The sequence below is a fragment of the Geotrypetes seraphini genome, chromosome 4 (genome assembly GCF_902459505.1).
Source record: "Geotrypetes seraphini chromosome 4, aGeoSer1.1, whole genome shotgun sequence".
NCBI lineage: Eukaryota > Metazoa > Chordata > Amphibia > Gymnophiona > Dermophiidae > Geotrypetes > Geotrypetes seraphini.
This window is the reverse complement of record NC_047087.1, coordinates 236,227,765-236,244,239: the sequence shown is the minus strand read 5'-3', so window position 1 is coordinate 236,244,239 and position 16,475 is coordinate 236,227,765. Positions and strand designations below refer to the sequence as shown.

Here is a 16,475-nt window from a genome sequence, read left to right as displayed (position 1 = left end):
ATTTACCCAGTTAACTATTAAGTTATTTGGGCAAATTCCTTTGAAAACTGTGGTAATACTGCCTCCACTTTGCTAAATTTAAAATAAAATCATTTTTCCTACCTTGTCTGGTGATTTCTGGTTGCACTTTCTTCTTCTGACTGTGCATCCAATCTTTCTTCCCTTCTATCAGCCTGTATGCTTTCTCTCCTCCACACCTCATTCCCTCCCCTAACTTTTTCTTCCTCTCTCCCTGACCTTTCTTTCTTTTTTTCTGTTTCTCTTCTTTCCTTCTGTTTCCCTGCCTGCCCCCTTTCTTTCTTTCTCCCAGCCTCCTGTCCAGCAGTAACTCTCTTCCCTTCCTCCCCTCCCAGCAGCATCTCTCCGTCTCCCTCTCCAGTAGCAGCTGTCCCTTTTTTTTTCCTTGCCCAGCAGCTTCCCAGATTCCTTTCCCTCCTCCCCTCCCAGAAGCATCTCTCCTTCTTCTCCCTCTCCAGTAGCAGCTGTCCTTTTTTTTCCTGGCCCAGCAGCTTCCCAGATTCCTTTCCCTCCTCCCCTCCCAGAAGCATCTCTCCATCTCCTTCTCCCTCTCCAATAGCAGCTGTCCCTTTTTTTCCTAGCCCAGCAGCTTCCCAGATTCCTTTCCCTCCTCCCCTCCCAGAAGCATCTCTCCTTCTTCTCCCTCTCCAGTAGCAGCTGTCCTTTTTTTTCCTGGCCCAGCAGCTTCCCAGATTCCTTTCCCTCCTCCCCTCCCAGAAGCATCTCTCCGTCTCCTTCTCCCTCTCCAGTAGTAGCTGTCCCTTTTTTTCCTAGCCCAGCAGCTTCCCAGATTCCTTTCCCTCCTCCCCTCCCAGAAGCATCTCTCCGTCTCCTTCTCCCTCTCCAGTAGCAGCTGTCCCTTTTTTTCCTAGCCCAGCAGCTTCCCAGATTCCTTTCCCTCCTCCCCTCCCAGAAGCATCTCTCCTTCTTCTCCTTATCCAGTAGCAGCTGTCCCTTTTTTTCCTTGCCCAGCAGCTTCCCAGATTCCTTTCCCTCCTCCCCTCCCAGAAGCATCTCTCCTTCTTCTCCCTCTCCAGTAGCAGCTGTCCTTTTTTTTCCTGGCCCAGCAGCTTCCCAGATTCCTTTCCCTCCTCCCCTCCCAGATGCATCTCTCCTTCTCCTTCTCCCTCTCCAGTAGCAGCTGTCCCTTTTTTTTCCTGGCCCAGCAGCTTCCCAGATTCCTTTCCCTCCTCCCCTCCCAGAAGCATCTCTCCTTCTCCCTTTCCAGTAGCAGCTGTCCCTTTTTTCCCCTGCCCAGCAGCTTCCCAGACTGATAGTGGTTTTCTCCCCTCCCAGCAGCTCTTCTTACTTCCCAGCGCAGCGATTCACGAAGGCAGCCTCGGGTCCTTTGTTGTGTCGCGCCGCCTCTGAGGAAAGAGGAAGTTGCATCATCAGAGGCAGCCGCGACTCAGCAAAAGCCCCGAGGCTGCCTTCGTGAATCGCTGCGCTGGGAAGTAAAGGAGAGCTGCAGAGAGGGGAGAAAGCCACTGTCGGAGGCTCCCCAAGATCTCTCCGGCCCAGCGCACGCTTCCGATGCTGATCTTGCAGAAGTTCAAATGAGTCAATCTTGCCGGTCCTGCGCTGTGACGAGAAACTTGTGCGCTGCGACCTAATATTTTGTGCGCCAGCGCACGCCAGCGCAGCTTAGCGGGAACACTGGACCATTTGGGGCATAAGGAGGGGGTGTCATTCCTTAAAACCTCCAGTGGTCTTCTTGTCAGTTTGGGCACCTTTGTGGAACTTAGACGCAACTCAAACAGGTCTAACTGACGGCATTTAAGTTCCTTCTAGGAAAGTTTTGATTATGGCTGGGGTACGTCCAGATTGAAGCCCGCCCAATTCCAGCTCAAAATACACCTCCCAATAAACCCCTTTGCTCTCTGGATGCACAGCAGCTTAGAAGTGCTGCTGCCGGTCTAGAAAGTTGTTTTTGATTATCGGCACTTGGATGTCCTGCTATTAGGACATCCAAGTGCTGACTTAGACTAGTATTTGATCATTTTAAACTTTTGCTTTAGAGCCCCTTAGTCTACCATGAATTCAGCATTCTATTTCTTGGTTCCAACTCTTTGGAATACTCTACCCAATGCCATCTATTTTATGTAAATTGCAAACTCTAGAAAATACTGCAATTCAGTTGATTTTTGGATTGAAAAAAGGAGATAGAATTACGCCATATTTGATGATGCTCTATTGGCTTCCTATAGAAGCCAGAATATAGTTTGCATTTTTTTGTATGATGTTTAGAACATATCCAGAAGAAGCACCATCTTATATGTATCTCTTGCCATGCTATTCTGAAGTAGGATTGTATGGCTTAAGGCAGAATTCTCCATTTTGATTTCCAGAGGTTAGGGGAATAAAGTACACCAGATTGTTTACTTCTACAGTTGCTTATCAGGCTGCAAATCTTTGGACAAATTTATCAAACCAACTGACTTCAAAGAACAATTACAAAATACACAGTGTAATTATTTTAAAGTCACCAGCTTGGATTTTCAGTCACAATATTGTTTATATAACAATCTGACTATTTGTTATGCCACTGTTATGCTGCTGAGTTTCATATTAATTCTGGCAAAAGCATTTCAGACTTGACACATAATGCCACACAAATGTTTTAGAGGTTTTAGATAAAGATGTCTTTAAGCATGACCATTTTTTTTTTCACAAAAGAGTAACCACCAGTTCTTTGAAAAGCAGCCTCTAAAAAATTTGCTAAAATCCAGTTTCAGGAATTATTAGTGCCACTTACGAGTTGCCATTCAGTTTTCTTAGACACGCCATTCGTAAACGAATGTGCATATATACATATTTTGGCTTGTTTGCCCCTAGGTGATGTTTTTAACCACATTTTATCCAATAAACTTTGCCTGCATCATTGTACACCCGTCTGCAGTTTTCCTTGTTTTTGTTTTTGTATTCTTGACTGCAGCCTTTGTTGGTTCCCCTTTCGTTGTCTGCTTAAATGTAACTTACCTTGAACTCCTACTGTGAAGGTATGAGATAAATCCAAATCCAAATCCAAATAAAATAATTAAAAAAAATGGCTGAAGTCTATTGCACTGGCTGCTAACAACCCCCCCTCCCCTCCCTCCATCTTCTCTGCTTAATGATACAGCCATTCTCATAATTCTATCAGCAACCTGAACAAGCACATTACTAGGATGCTCTAAAGCTGGCTTTATTTAGTAGATTACATAAGTGATTTTCTTGCCCTGCCTCCAGTAAAAGTCATCAAGGTGTTCATTGTGTATGGTACATAGTAACGGTCCATCTAGTCTGCCCAACAATCACACTCATCATCAATTCATAATTAATTTGGCTTTCTTTGGCATTTCTGGGACATAGACCGTTGAAGTCCTCCCAGACTTGTTCTTAGGTACAAACGACAATTGGGGTTGCTGTTGAAGTCCACTCCAGCCTATCCAAACCACGTTGCCATTTGCAGGTCACAGATTTTTTTACAGTCTGCCCAGCCCTGTCCTCATGTTCCAAATTACTGGAGTTTCCAGTAAAGCCCTCTCCAGCCCATCCTAAACGGAACTGTCATATATGGGACACAGCCCATGCAAGTGTACCCGGTATCAACCTTAGTTCAACACATCAAACACACATGCAACCATTTAAGTTATTAATATAACATTTGTTTCCATTGCCATCTTCCTTCAACAGAAAAAGTAGCTGTGGAAAAAGAAGAGATGGCTAAAAGTAAGGAGATGAGCATATGTGGCATACCAGTGATCATGTGTTATCCCAGTCCTTCAACTATGAGGTTTCTGGAAGATATAGGCTTGTTAATGTTATAATGTGGTTGACGAATGGTATGTTATATAGGGATGGATAAGGCACACATTCACCTTGTCCATACTTTACCTGCATTATGCCCAGTGGTGTAGCAGGGGTAGGAAGCACCCAGCGTGGTGGCATACCCATGCTCCTTCTTAACTACCACTCTGCTCCTTTCACACCCCTACCACTCTCACACCCTCCCTTCCCACCCCATATCTCTTTAAATCTTCACCAGCGCGAGTAGTTTCTCCAGACTGCTGCTCATGCCGGCGTTGGCTTTCCCTCTGATGTCACTTCCTGGCCCCATGACCCAGAAGTGATTTCAGAGGGAGCTAGGCCGGCATGTGCAGCAGGCTAGAGTAGCTGTTCATGCTGGCATAGATTTAAAGAGGTATTGGGGGGATGAAGGGAGGGCACAAGCATGGCATGAATGGTGGAGAGGTGCTGGTGCACCCACCAAGACAGTGCCTGGGGTGGTCCGGTCCACTCCCCCTCCCCCATTTACTACACCACTGTTTTTGCCTTGTGTGTGCACGTGTACCTTTTGTTTTGTATGTTCATCTGCCCCACTCTGCAAAAAGAGTGCAATAATTGCCATAAAACAAAGCCCCAAATAAAATAAACAATGCTGCAAATGACATTGAATTGAAATGAATTGCAAATGAATGAATGAATGAACTGAAAATGTTTGGATTGCCCCATCCCATATCCCTGATATCACTGACTCAAAAATAGCATTCTTTTCCCAGAAAGTCTGAGTTTGCTTTTAATAAATAATGCAAAGTTGTAAACTGGTTTTCAAAAATTACATGAGAGAAATGTAATAATGAAAGTTCTTACTCTTAAATGATCAATTACTGATACACCCAAAGGACTGAGCATATGATTCCACCCTGACTCTATCTGTGAGTCTGCAATGCCTTTTACAAAAATGCGATCAGTTCAAGTACAATAACTGCATAGCTCTACATGAATGGTCCCTTGGTTTTGGAATTTTCAAGCACTGATTTTAGAAACCATATATTTTTCTCCTGTGCCTTAGGTATAACAATAGCTGTAAACTAAGAAAATGCTGCCAAAAATACTGACAGCACGGACTAACTAAAATTGCTCATGATACATGAGCAGATAATGGGAAATGCATAGAACCATTAAATTAAGAAACCAAACAATGTCTCGTGTAGATTTTACTTTTCAGCCTTAGTTCCTCTAGTTCCAAAAGATAAATTGCCCAGTGTTGAGAAGAACTCTTCCATTTCTTTCTGGAGGAGTTGATTTCGTTTTTCGGCATCTTCTCTGGCTCGTTCTGAATTCCTGAGTTTGATTTCCAGCATGGCATATTTTTTCCTTTCTTGGTCCATTGCTTCTTCCAGTCGATGCACTTTGAGCTGCAGCTCAGTACTTGTGTCTTCAAGCCTTAAGAGTTAAAAAAAAAAAAATCCAACACAAATATTTGCAGTTTTATTCAGAAAAAACAATTTCTGTTCCAAATGAGACTATTCGAGGGCAATGTTATAAATAATTTCATATGTAAAACACTGATTTACATATGCCAATGGGCTCTTACAAAATTAGGTCATTCCTAAAAGGACTTGTACATGAGATGTTATATTCTCAAAAGCTTGTCAAAATTTAGGTGCCATCTTTGATATATGCTAAGCACAGATTCTATACCAGCAGTCAGTGGCATAGCTAGGGTAGGCGTTCCATCCCTCCTGCTCCTTCCACACCAATCCCCCCCCCTGCTCTTTCTGAACCCCCCCCCCCACCGCGCCACACTTGCACCCTCCTCCCTTCCCACCTCTGTATCTCTTTAAATCTTCACCAGCGTGGGCAGCTTCTCTGGCCTGCTGCTTGCGCTGGCATTGGCTTTCCCTCTGATGTCACTTCCTGGCCCCATGAGCTGGAAGTGATTTCAGAGAGAGCCAGGCTGGTGCAAGTAGCAGGCTAGAATAATTGCTTGCATAGGTGAACATTTTAAAGAGGTAAGGGGGGGGAAGTGGGGAAGAGCTTGAGACGCCTACTGTGGGATGCACAGAGGCGTCCCATGATAACTTTGCCAATTTGCACACTGCATACTAAATATTTTGTATTTTTGTGGGAGGGGGTATGTTTGGGGGTAGAGAGTGGGCATGACAGTGCTACTTAATGCATTGAGCATTGCCACCCACTAACTGATTAATGCAAGGGTCAGCACGTAAGCTTTTAGGCCCGGATTCTATAAACAGCGCTGTTGTCATTGTCCGCCTAAAACACAGCCCCCAATTGCATGTCAAACACGCAATGGTGCAGGTTATAGAACTGTGGCTTTGTGAAAGGTAGGTGCCAGAAATGTAGGCCAGGGTTTTTAAGGCTAACTTTTCTGGTGCCTACCCTTCATGTGAATCGCGGCTGTGGAGGTGCTTTACGATGCCTAATGTCATGTCTGGTGTTAGCCACATCTAGAGTGGCTAACACTGACATCATTAGCATTAGACATCATAAAATGCTTCCATAGCCATGATGCAAGCACTTTTTTTTTTTTGTGGCGCATGAAGGTGCCTACTTTTTTTTTTAATGCTAATTTTTTTTTTCAACAGCATTTCACACAAGGTAGGTGCTGGTAGGGCACCTACTGGCGCTTAACAAGACACCATTTATAGAATATGTGCCTTACTGCCTACAAAATGAATGGTGGCAAGAGCTCACATGGTAATATTTTTAATGGCCACACTCTAATTGCACAATTATTGTCTTGCCATTATTTCCTGAAATAAATTGGCCAATTTCTGGGCACAGTACAAGTGGCTTTAGTGTGTAGGAAAGACCTGCATAAGCCCCAGCATTGTTAGAAAGATTTTTAATTCCATACACTCCTGTAAGATCTCTTAGATCAGAAGAAAAATCCCTGCTGGTAACTCCCTCACTAAAAATTTTTTATTCAAGGAGGGATTCGATCTTTTCTGTTACAGCTCCCCAAATTTGGAACTCTCTTCCTCTCAATATAAGAGAAGAAAAATTACTTACTAAGTTCAAAGGCCTACTAAAAAGCTGGCTGTTTAAGGACGCCTTTAACTGACCCTTTTCATAATCACATTATCTCATTCCCTGGAACTTATCTGGACAAGGAACACTGATAAGTAGAAATTACGTGGGTACCGTTCCCCAACCTTTTGTTTCCTTACCCATCCTTTTTATTTATTTTTGAATTGTATTTAATCCATTTTTTTTCTTTTTTCCCCCCCTCCTCTTCATAAGTGTTTTTACATCATAATTGTTTTTAATGTCCTGTTTGTTGGAAATTTTTTATTTTTTCTATTTTTAATTTTGTAAATCGCATTGGATTTGGATACTGTGATTATATCAAATATTTTAAATAAACTTGAGTATGCGAAGGCCACTTTTGCTGTCGCTTTCATAAAAACGTGAGCACTTATGCTAGCTCAATGTCTGTTGTGCACTATGGAAATTGCATATCCAATTTATAGAATACCACCGAAGGTCAGTTTCAAGCATAGCTGCCAATTAGAGCCCATTAACACCAATAATTGGCAATTATTGGTTGATAAAACCAATTAGCATCTACAGTAATTAAATGATTATACAATAGGATCAGCCTAACTCAAATTATGCAATCAACTTTCTGTACTAAGTGTAAAGCTGAGTACCCAAATTTCTAGAATTAAGGGCTAGGTACACTCAGGTTAGATTTTAGGCCGAGTTACAATTTATATGTGTATTTTATAAAATATTGTATACATGTGCATTTCCACCTGCTCAGTCCATACTGCCAATCTAGGCACAAATTCTGCAGAACTTTTGCTAATGTTTTATAAAGACACGTGGAGGGCCATTTTCAAAAGAATGTCAAAGTCAGAATTGTATAAGCAAAGACCAAAAAAATTTAAAGAACGCGCTGCTGACAAGTATTGGAGGGAGAACCACAATCATTCAAACAAACGCATAAACAATAAGAAATAATAAATAAACTGTGGAGAAAAACAGACCTCAATACAGTGGCTTTCAGGCCTGCAAGTTGCCCATAAAAGCCTATATCATCACTGGTCTATAAAAAAAACAACTCCACAACATCAATACGAGTGCACACACATATTCTTTAGAATCTATATTTTCAGTGTGAGTTTGATGAGATCCAGTCTCCAGGCCGATAAACTTATAGTTTTATGGCTGCTCCCACTTTTTGATTTTGTTTTTTTCAAGAAGTCAGAATTGTGACATCCTGCTCATGACGTCCCCTCAAAAGTCCATCTTACAGCCATTTTCAAACAGGAAAAAAATCTCATGGGAACCACCTTAAAAGCTCTCAAACTAATATTTAGCTACAGTAGGTATATCTTTGTTTCTGTCACAATTTAAAAGTTAAACCAAAAGCCGCCTACAACTGAACCCTCCATTCTGTTCACCTGGGCTCAGGCCATCTCTCTCCTCATGCCTAGCTGATTACTCACCCTCCAGGTCTTCTAAACACTACAGCAGCTGAGACATGCTATATGGGCTGCTTCTCTAGGTGGTGGGGCCTTTTCTCTGCCGTGTCCTGTCCACAGACGTTACATCAGAGCAGCAGGATGCAGCAGAAGAAAGACCCTGCCAGCTGGAGAGGTAGACTTTAGTGTTTGAAGACCCTGCTGGGTGGGTAAGCAGCTGGCCCGGAGTGTGGGGGTGGGGGGTGGGGGGGGAGTAAGCATCTTTGTCTTCCCAACCAGATCCCACTGAGTCCCAGGTATGCCATTGCTCATAATTCTTATGCTAGTGTCATAAATAGTTACGATGACCTATAAATATTCCAGTTTTCTCCAAGACCTACACTAGAATTCAACAGCTATAAGGCAATTATTCAGCAAACATAGCAGTCAGTAAAATCATTTATTAACTTATCTATCTGTCACATAGTCATTCAGTCTTTCAATGTAGTTTTGCTTTTGTGCTTTTATGTTAACTAAAATAATTGGTTTTAATAATAATAAATACATAATAACAGTCTGCTTCTGATGCAGCTCATGACCATCTTTCACACTCCAGTAGAAATACCCTGTTATTATTTGGTATTTCTCAGTGAGTAGCTTTGGGACACCTTCCTTGATCCCCAAGCCTATGAAATCTCGTACTACCAAATGCGGCTGGTGTGCAAAGCATCAGTGGCATGGGGGAGGGGGGGCGGTCTGCCTCAGGTGTCATATTGGAGGGGGTGTTGCACCCATCTTCCTCTCCACCTCCTTGCTCCTTCCTGCCCCCCCCCCCCGACTCATGCAGTATCACAAACCTGCTGCCCGCGTCAGATTCAGCTCTCTCCGATGTCACTTCCGGGTCCCACACCTAGGAAGTGACATCAGAGGGAGAACTGGCACAACGCAGGCAACAAGTTTGTGATGCTGCTCGCGCTTGAAAAATTAAAGAGGTACTGGGGAAGGGAAGGGGGTGGGAAGGAGCAGGGATGGGGGTGGGGTGGAGAAGAGGGCAGGGGGGGCACTCTTCAACCTGCACCTCACTGCGGCTGCTGACTCCCCGTACTTATCCCCGTGGTCACTACTTCTGCCACCTCTACTCCGGAAGAAGTAAGTGATGTCGGAGGAGGGTGGACAGGCAGCTGCAGTCTTTGTGGGACCTTGCCGCAACTCCCTGCGTCTGCTGGTCCACCCCCTCCATCACTTACTTCTTCCGGCAGAACTCCCTTAGTCTCCCCTTGAACTTTAGCTAGCGGGACGGGCAGTTTACAGTGGCGCTTGTGAGTGGGAGGAGGAGGAGCGCTGCTGTGGCTCCTCAGTGTCGTTGAGCACGAGGTGGACAGGGACGATGCTCGGCGCTGGCCGCGCGGAACAATATGGAGCCGTACTCGATCATCGATGAACACTGCAGTAATTAAAGGGTTGTCCAGGTAATTTAAGGCTACGAGGGCCCACCGAGAGGAAGAGCAGAGAGAAAGCACCCTCATAGCTGCAGTCATCATGGGACCTTGGTAGTTTAGAGGGAAAGAGAAAGGAGCATGGAAGGGTGTGGAGGGAGAGAAAGGAGACAGAGTGGCATGGAAAGGTGGTGGAAGGAGAGAAAGGGGGCAGGGTGGTATAGAAGGGTGGTGGTAGGAGAGAAAGGGGGCAGATGCTGATGGCATTGGTATGCAGGGAAAGGGGAGAGAGACATAAGAGGGAAGGATACTGGAGGGATTTGGGTTGGCGGGAAAGAAAGGGGGCAGATGCTGATGGAAGTGGGGGGGGGGAGGGAGAGGAGAGAGATGCCAGACCATTGGAGGAGGGAAGGGAAGAAGATGGAAGCCAGACCAATGGGGGTGAAGGGAGAGATAGAAGGGGAGGCATACAGACAGTGGATGAAAAGAAGAGAATGACAAGAAGATGAGAAAAGCAGAAATCAGAGAAGACAAAGGTAGAAATAAATTTCTATTTATTGTATGCAGAGTCCAGCTTCTTGCTGGTTCAGTTTAACCTTTGTCTACGAATTTCTACTAGCCCCCCTTTTACAAAACTGTTGAGCGTTTTTTAGCGCTGGCTGTGGTGGTAATAGCTCTGATGCTCAGAATTCTATAAGCATCTGAGCTTTTACCACCATGGCTAAAAACCACACTACAGTTTTGTAAAAGGGGGAGAGATTAGTTTGTGATTACATATTCCATACTAGGTGAAGATGTTTTCTATGTTCTGTGTGTTCATAAGACATGGTTTTCTGTTAGGATTGACTGTGCAGGATTGATCTGTACATATGCTAGGTACGCCACTGGGAATAAGGACCATTTCTCATTCATGACTCTTTATAATGCTGTGTAGCCCAATAGCACTTTGGAAATAAGTTGAAGTAGATACGTAAAAGGAAAAAAAACCTGCAAAAGAGGCGGTGGGACCGCTGGATGACCAGGGAAGAAAAGGGTACATCAAGGAAGACAAACAAATTGCAGACAGACTAAATTCCTTCTTTGCGTCTGTCTTCACAAAGGAGGATGCCACAACAATACCAGAAGCAGTGAAAGTGTTCAAAGGAGTAATAGAGGACAGCCTCATCACAGTAGAAGTGGACTTGGACCAGATATACTACAAGATCGACAATCTTAAAAGTGACAAATCCCCTGGGCCTGATGGAATTCACCCGAGAGTCTTAAAAGAACTGAAGGTTGAAATCGGAAAGCTTTTGCAAAAACTTGCCAACCTGTCAATTAGAACTGGACAGATACCGGACGACTGTACTTTACTGGGTGGGTTTAGAATCTCTCTTTCAGAATTGGTGGAGGATATATTACACGTCACTCGTGACGTGTTTGACCCAGCGCTTTTAAATCTTCTCATTTAATGTTAGCGTTTTTCCGCTCTGCTTTTGTTCCCCCCACCGAGTTTAAGCGAGTCCTCTGGCTGTGCAAGTAAGTTGATATTTACTTTATTTTTGCTGTTTTGATTCATTATTATAATTTATATGACATTAAATTAATATAATAAAGAGTTGATAAGTTTTTAACCAAATAGTTAAGATTTTTTGATTATGCACATTTTTATATGCTTTTTGCAGTGCCCCCTTCCTGACGACGCTGTAGGCGAAACTCGAGTCGAAGGGAGGCCAGAATCTCAGAGAACACGGGGTTTTAGAGCATTTACAGCACTTTGAACAAGAATATATTGATTACAATATAGCACCTTTGCCATGCTTTTGCCTCCAAAATTGATTCTGCTATAACCAGATAAGTAATGATAAACAAAAATCTTACATCACAAGACACTTTAATAATTTTATTGTTCATATTTCATTTGTAGGGCAATAAGAGGGACTCTCAAGTGCAATGATGCCTCTTCACAACCAATGCTGGCATTTTTTAAGACACTGGTTGGTGGTTAGATCAATCAGTTATAGCACTAGTGCACTTTAGTGTGTTTTTTATTTTTTATGTATATATTTATTGAATATCTAGACTTGTGGAGAGTTTGTTATATTGTTTGAATGCTTGTCAACCAACTCGAATGTGATTGGTTGAAATGCCTCATGCTTCTTCCTCTTGTATTCCTCCTCCCTGAACAACTCCAATGTGTCTCTGCCTGTTGCTGTATCTTTGCTGAAAATATATGAATCTAATGGGGATTTGTTTAAAACCATGGTGACTTTCACTTGGTTTGGCAAAGATAAACAAACTGAAAATGCCCCGTTCATCAAGTTTTCCCATTTATTTGAAAATGAATGTATGTCTCTACTAAATACTTATCCTGTGTTTTTATAACTTCTTATATGCTAGATGGTAAGGTGGAAAAGTTTCTTGATTAAACATATCCATTTGAATAAAGAAAACATTTCTTACCTCCCCCCAGATCAGATATGTGTTTTATGTTCTGTACACTATTATTAAAAATGTACAAGATACAAAAAAGAAAATAGTATTAAAATGTATTGAAATATTCTACCTTTTAATCCTGGATTCATATTCTGTTCTTTGTTTTTTCAGTTCTGTCTTTAATTCTGTCACAAGACTCTGCAAGGCTCGAGAGCATCTGGAAGAGTCTTTGAATGCTGCCAATTGATCACTCTGTTCACTGCTGCTAGTTGTGCTAATACGCAATTCAAACCTGTCAACGCTTTGGTTCAAGTCAACAGTTTTTATCTCACTATGAGACACAGAGTCCAGCTCTGGCCAGTCTGTCTGTGTGGAGTTCAAGGCTGACGAGTCACTACCTTGACAGGCAGGACAGCTACTAACAGTATCAACTACTGAAATTTCACACGATGATGTGGACCATGTAGTACTTGCTATGCTATGTGCACTCAGAGAAAGACCAGAAGATGGAACATTGTCATAAGTCGACAGTCTTTGGGAAGAACCTGAATCTTTAGTTCGTTCTCCTGATGAAGTTCTACGATGACCCCTCAAAGAGGACAATCCATTCATTAACCAATTTCCACTAGAAGTCACATTTGGAATTTCTACTGTAGAATTGCCAAGTTTAGGACTATTAGACCTTCCCCCTGCTTGCTTAAACGGGTATTTCCAGGTTGGCAACGTTTGTATTCTCTTACTGGGGCTAGTTGCAGACTGATTATGTCTGTTGTGCTCCTGGAGTATAATTTTTCCTGTAGTGGCAACATCCAGTGATGTAGCACTTATTGGTAGTGAATCTGCTGGATTAATGTCCTGGTGTTCAGACCTACTGTCATCTCCATTTTCTTCAGCGATCCATTCCACTGGTCTCTGCTGCACCACACATTTGGTAATTTCATGTGCACTTGAAGCATCAGCATCTCCAGGATTGAAGAGCTGATCATGTTCACTGATCAACACAGCCATCAAATGCTGAACAAGTGAAGTACCTAGGACAAACAAAAATGTCTCATCAAAATTAAGAACTGAATTGTATTCATGCTAGTTCTTACAAATATTGTGCATAAATTTAGAAACAACAATTTTTGTTCTGAAGTGTTGCTAGATACTAGATAATCAAATGTTATGGTAAAGAGTCTGAAAGATGATGGCAAGATGTTGATATTGCTTCTCTTGCCCTTCTTTAAAAGCAGGAGAACCAATATTGGGTTTGTGGAAGAAGGGTATAGAGAGCAAATAAGATAAGATAATTTACAGGCCAAGAAAGAGGACATCATTTACAGAATTAAAGGAAGAGAGATCATATAAGAAAACCAGAATAAAGATTATGTTCTGTATGTTTGTTGATACATGAATGTGCCAAAGTAAGCCCAGACCAACCATATGAGTAAGAGAGAGAGCACAGCCTGATATCTGAGAGGACTATTGAGACAGATATTAAAATCTCCTAGAATTAGGCTATTCAGGAAATGTACAGTCATCTCAGATACGGTAGTAGATAAGAGATCCCACGATGAAGCATGTAATGATAGGAGGGAAATACAATAGAACAGTGGTCTCAAACTCCTGGCCCAGGGGCCACATGCAGCCCGCCAGGTACTATTTTGAGGCCCTTGGTATGTTTATCATAATCACAAAAGTAAAATAAAACAGCTTCTTGATCATATGTCTCTTTAGTTATAAATTACAATATTATTATTAAGACTTAGCCAGAAGGAAATATTTATAAACTATAAAGAGTTTTACCTCATGCAAAATTGTCATTTCTTTAATAAGACATTAACTATTTTCTTTCTGACTCCCTCCAAGTACCTACAAATCCAAAATGTGGCCCTACAAAGGGTTTGAGTTTGAGGCCACTGCAATAGAAGAACAATTAGTGGTTGCAGGGAGTTCAAGCTTAGACAATTGAGATGCTTGATGTCCAATATTTTGTTCTCTGAAGGAAAAATATGTACTCTGCAAATTCTGCTGTTTATACTTTGCTGTGTGTGAAAGATTTTTATTATTCAGCTACATTAGTGTCTTTTAAAGTCTTAACTAAAAGTGTATCTAATACATATTAGTTATGCCCCCCCCCTTATATTCTGCATCATGCAATTATCCTCATCAGTGTCACCCTACTTAGATACCTGAAAGTAATTGGAAAAGATTTATCAAACTATTCCTTGAGCAAGCTGGCTAGAAGTGGATAAAAAAATAACCTGGTGGGAGACAATGAGTTAGGTATGCTTCTTCACCAAGTTTCAACCAGATTTCATTGAGGCAAAGGAAGTCAAGTTTATAATCTCTAATAAGATCATGGATAAGGGTCATTTTGGCACAAAAGGACCTGGTAGTTAACAAATCCACTACCTTCGGACAGATGGTGTTATACGGGGCCCATCTTAATTTTTCTGCTTAGGCCTATTCAGCCCTAGCAATGCCACTGACATTGACACTTAAGAGTTAAAATAAGCCCTTCTTCCTTTTTTTTCTCATGATGATGAACCAGAGTTTACTCATCAGTCACATCCCTGAGGCATTAAAGCAAGCCATAATTAGACCTATTTTGAAGAAACATAATTTATATGCTTCTTGCCATTTCTTTTCAAGTTGATCAGGAAAGTAGTTTTCAATCAACCCCCTTGAATTTGTTGCTAAATCAAATGTTTTGCATCTATACTAATCTGGTTTCTGACCTGCCACTGCATAGAGATTGCCACCATTACTGCAAAGTTGAGTAAATTGCACAGTTTTCCCAGATTACCTTCCCAATTCCCCAAAACAACCTCATCTACTCTTTATCTCCTCTAGAAATTACCAGATATCTTCTTCATGTAATTCGCTTTTGTAATTCTTTTGTAATCCGTCTTGAACCGCAAGGCAATGGTGGAACAGAAATCTCTAATGTAATGTAATTTATTTGGACCCCTCAGCAGCCTTTGATGCGATGGATCATTCTCTTCTTTTCCATTGTCTTGTGTTGGACGTTTTGGGCTTATGCATTTTTTTGGTTCATTATGGGGTATAAATGTAGACGTCGTTTGGGTACAAGTGTAGACGTAGTGGTGGTCTGGGCGTTTAAACAGCTGAATGTAGAGGCAGGCCATTATCAAAACAAGGACGTTTGTTTTGGTTATGGACACTTTCCCTGCTTCTGCTTTCAACGTTTAAGGCCTTAGGCCAAAAAGGGACTTAGACTTTTTTTTTGATTATGCCCCTCCACGTGTTTTATTACTGATGAAGATACATTTTGAAACACGGCCGTGTCAGATGCTTGATTTTATCAATAACGTTTTTTAAACATATTGTGTTGGATCCACTGCATTGTGCACAGACTGAATTGTGGATCTTTCTCTTTTTTTTCTCCTATGAATAAAGGTAAAACACACATCATAATAATTTTATTTCACTATGTATCACCACTGTGTCCAGTTAGGTGGAAGTTCATGAAAGGCAGGATTCTTTTTGATAAGAGTCCTACTGTGCCTAGAAAAGAACTGTACGAGAAACAAAGAATGTATTCAGAATAAGGATACCATTTTATTATAGGTTTAGGCTAAGTGACAGGATGGTGCTATGTAAACATCTTATCTCAGTAGTTAAAATGAAATAATGGCATCTATGAGAAGGTTATCATGCCACTGTACTGGGCCATGGTACACCCTCACCTGGAATACTGCGTCCAGCACTGGTCGCTGTACATGAAGAAGGACACGGTACTACTTGAAAGGGTCCAGAGAAGAGCGACTAAAATGGTTAAGGGGTTGGAGGAGTTGCATACAGTGAGAGATTAGAGAAGCTGGGCCTATTCTCCCTCGAAAAGAGGAGACTGAGAGGGGACATGATCGAAACATTCAAGATAATGAAGGGAATAGACTTAGCAGAGAAAGAGAGATTGTTCACCCTCTCCAAGGTGGAGAGAACGAGAGGGCACTCTCTAGAGTTAAAAGGGGATAGATTCCGTACAAACATAAGGAAGTTCTTCTTCACCCAGAGAGTGGTAGAAAACTGGAATGCTCTTCCAGAGGCTGTTATTGGGGAAAACACCCTCCAGGGATTCAAGACAAAGTTAGACAAGTTCCTGCTGAACCAGAACGTACGCAGGTAAGGCTAGTCTCAGTTAGGGTACTGGTCTTTGACCTGGGGGCCGCCGCGTGAGCGGACTGCTGGGCACGATGGACCATTGGTCTGACCCAGCAGCGGCAATTCTTATGTTCTTATGCTGTTTTAGCTATAATATAGCAATTAACATCTGCTAAAAGCTAATGCAATTTCCCTAATGTGGAAAGGAATATAAAGAGACAGCACTTTATACTTAACATACCTGAATATGATTCACCTTGAGCTGCTAGTGAAACAGGTGTGCGCAAAATCCAAAATAATA

The 16,475-nt window shown here is 42.1% G+C and overlaps 1 protein-coding gene across 6 annotated transcripts in view; it reads right to left on the bottom strand.

Moving 5' to 3' along the window:
* Positions 1–4,341: 4,341 nt before the first annotated feature.
* The window catches only part of ARHGAP22 (Rho GTPase activating protein 22), a 285,773-nt gene continuing 273,639 nt past the window's right edge, over positions 4,342–16,475 (bottom strand). For 2 of the 6 annotated variants that reach the window (XM_033943092.1, XM_033943093.1), the window contains exons 9-10: positions 12,195–13,095; positions 4,344–5,226 (exon numbers count right to left, since the gene is read on the bottom strand). In XM_033943092.1, the coding sequence (XP_033798983.1) occupies positions 4,998–5,226; positions 12,195–13,095 (1,130 nt within the window). In that variant the 3' untranslated portion in view covers positions 4,344–4,997. Of the gene's footprint in view, positions 5,227–12,194; positions 13,096–16,475 lie in introns of all 6 variants that reach the window. The other 4 variants (XM_033943094.1, XM_033943095.1, XM_033943089.1 and 1 more) reach the window with 4 other exon arrangements.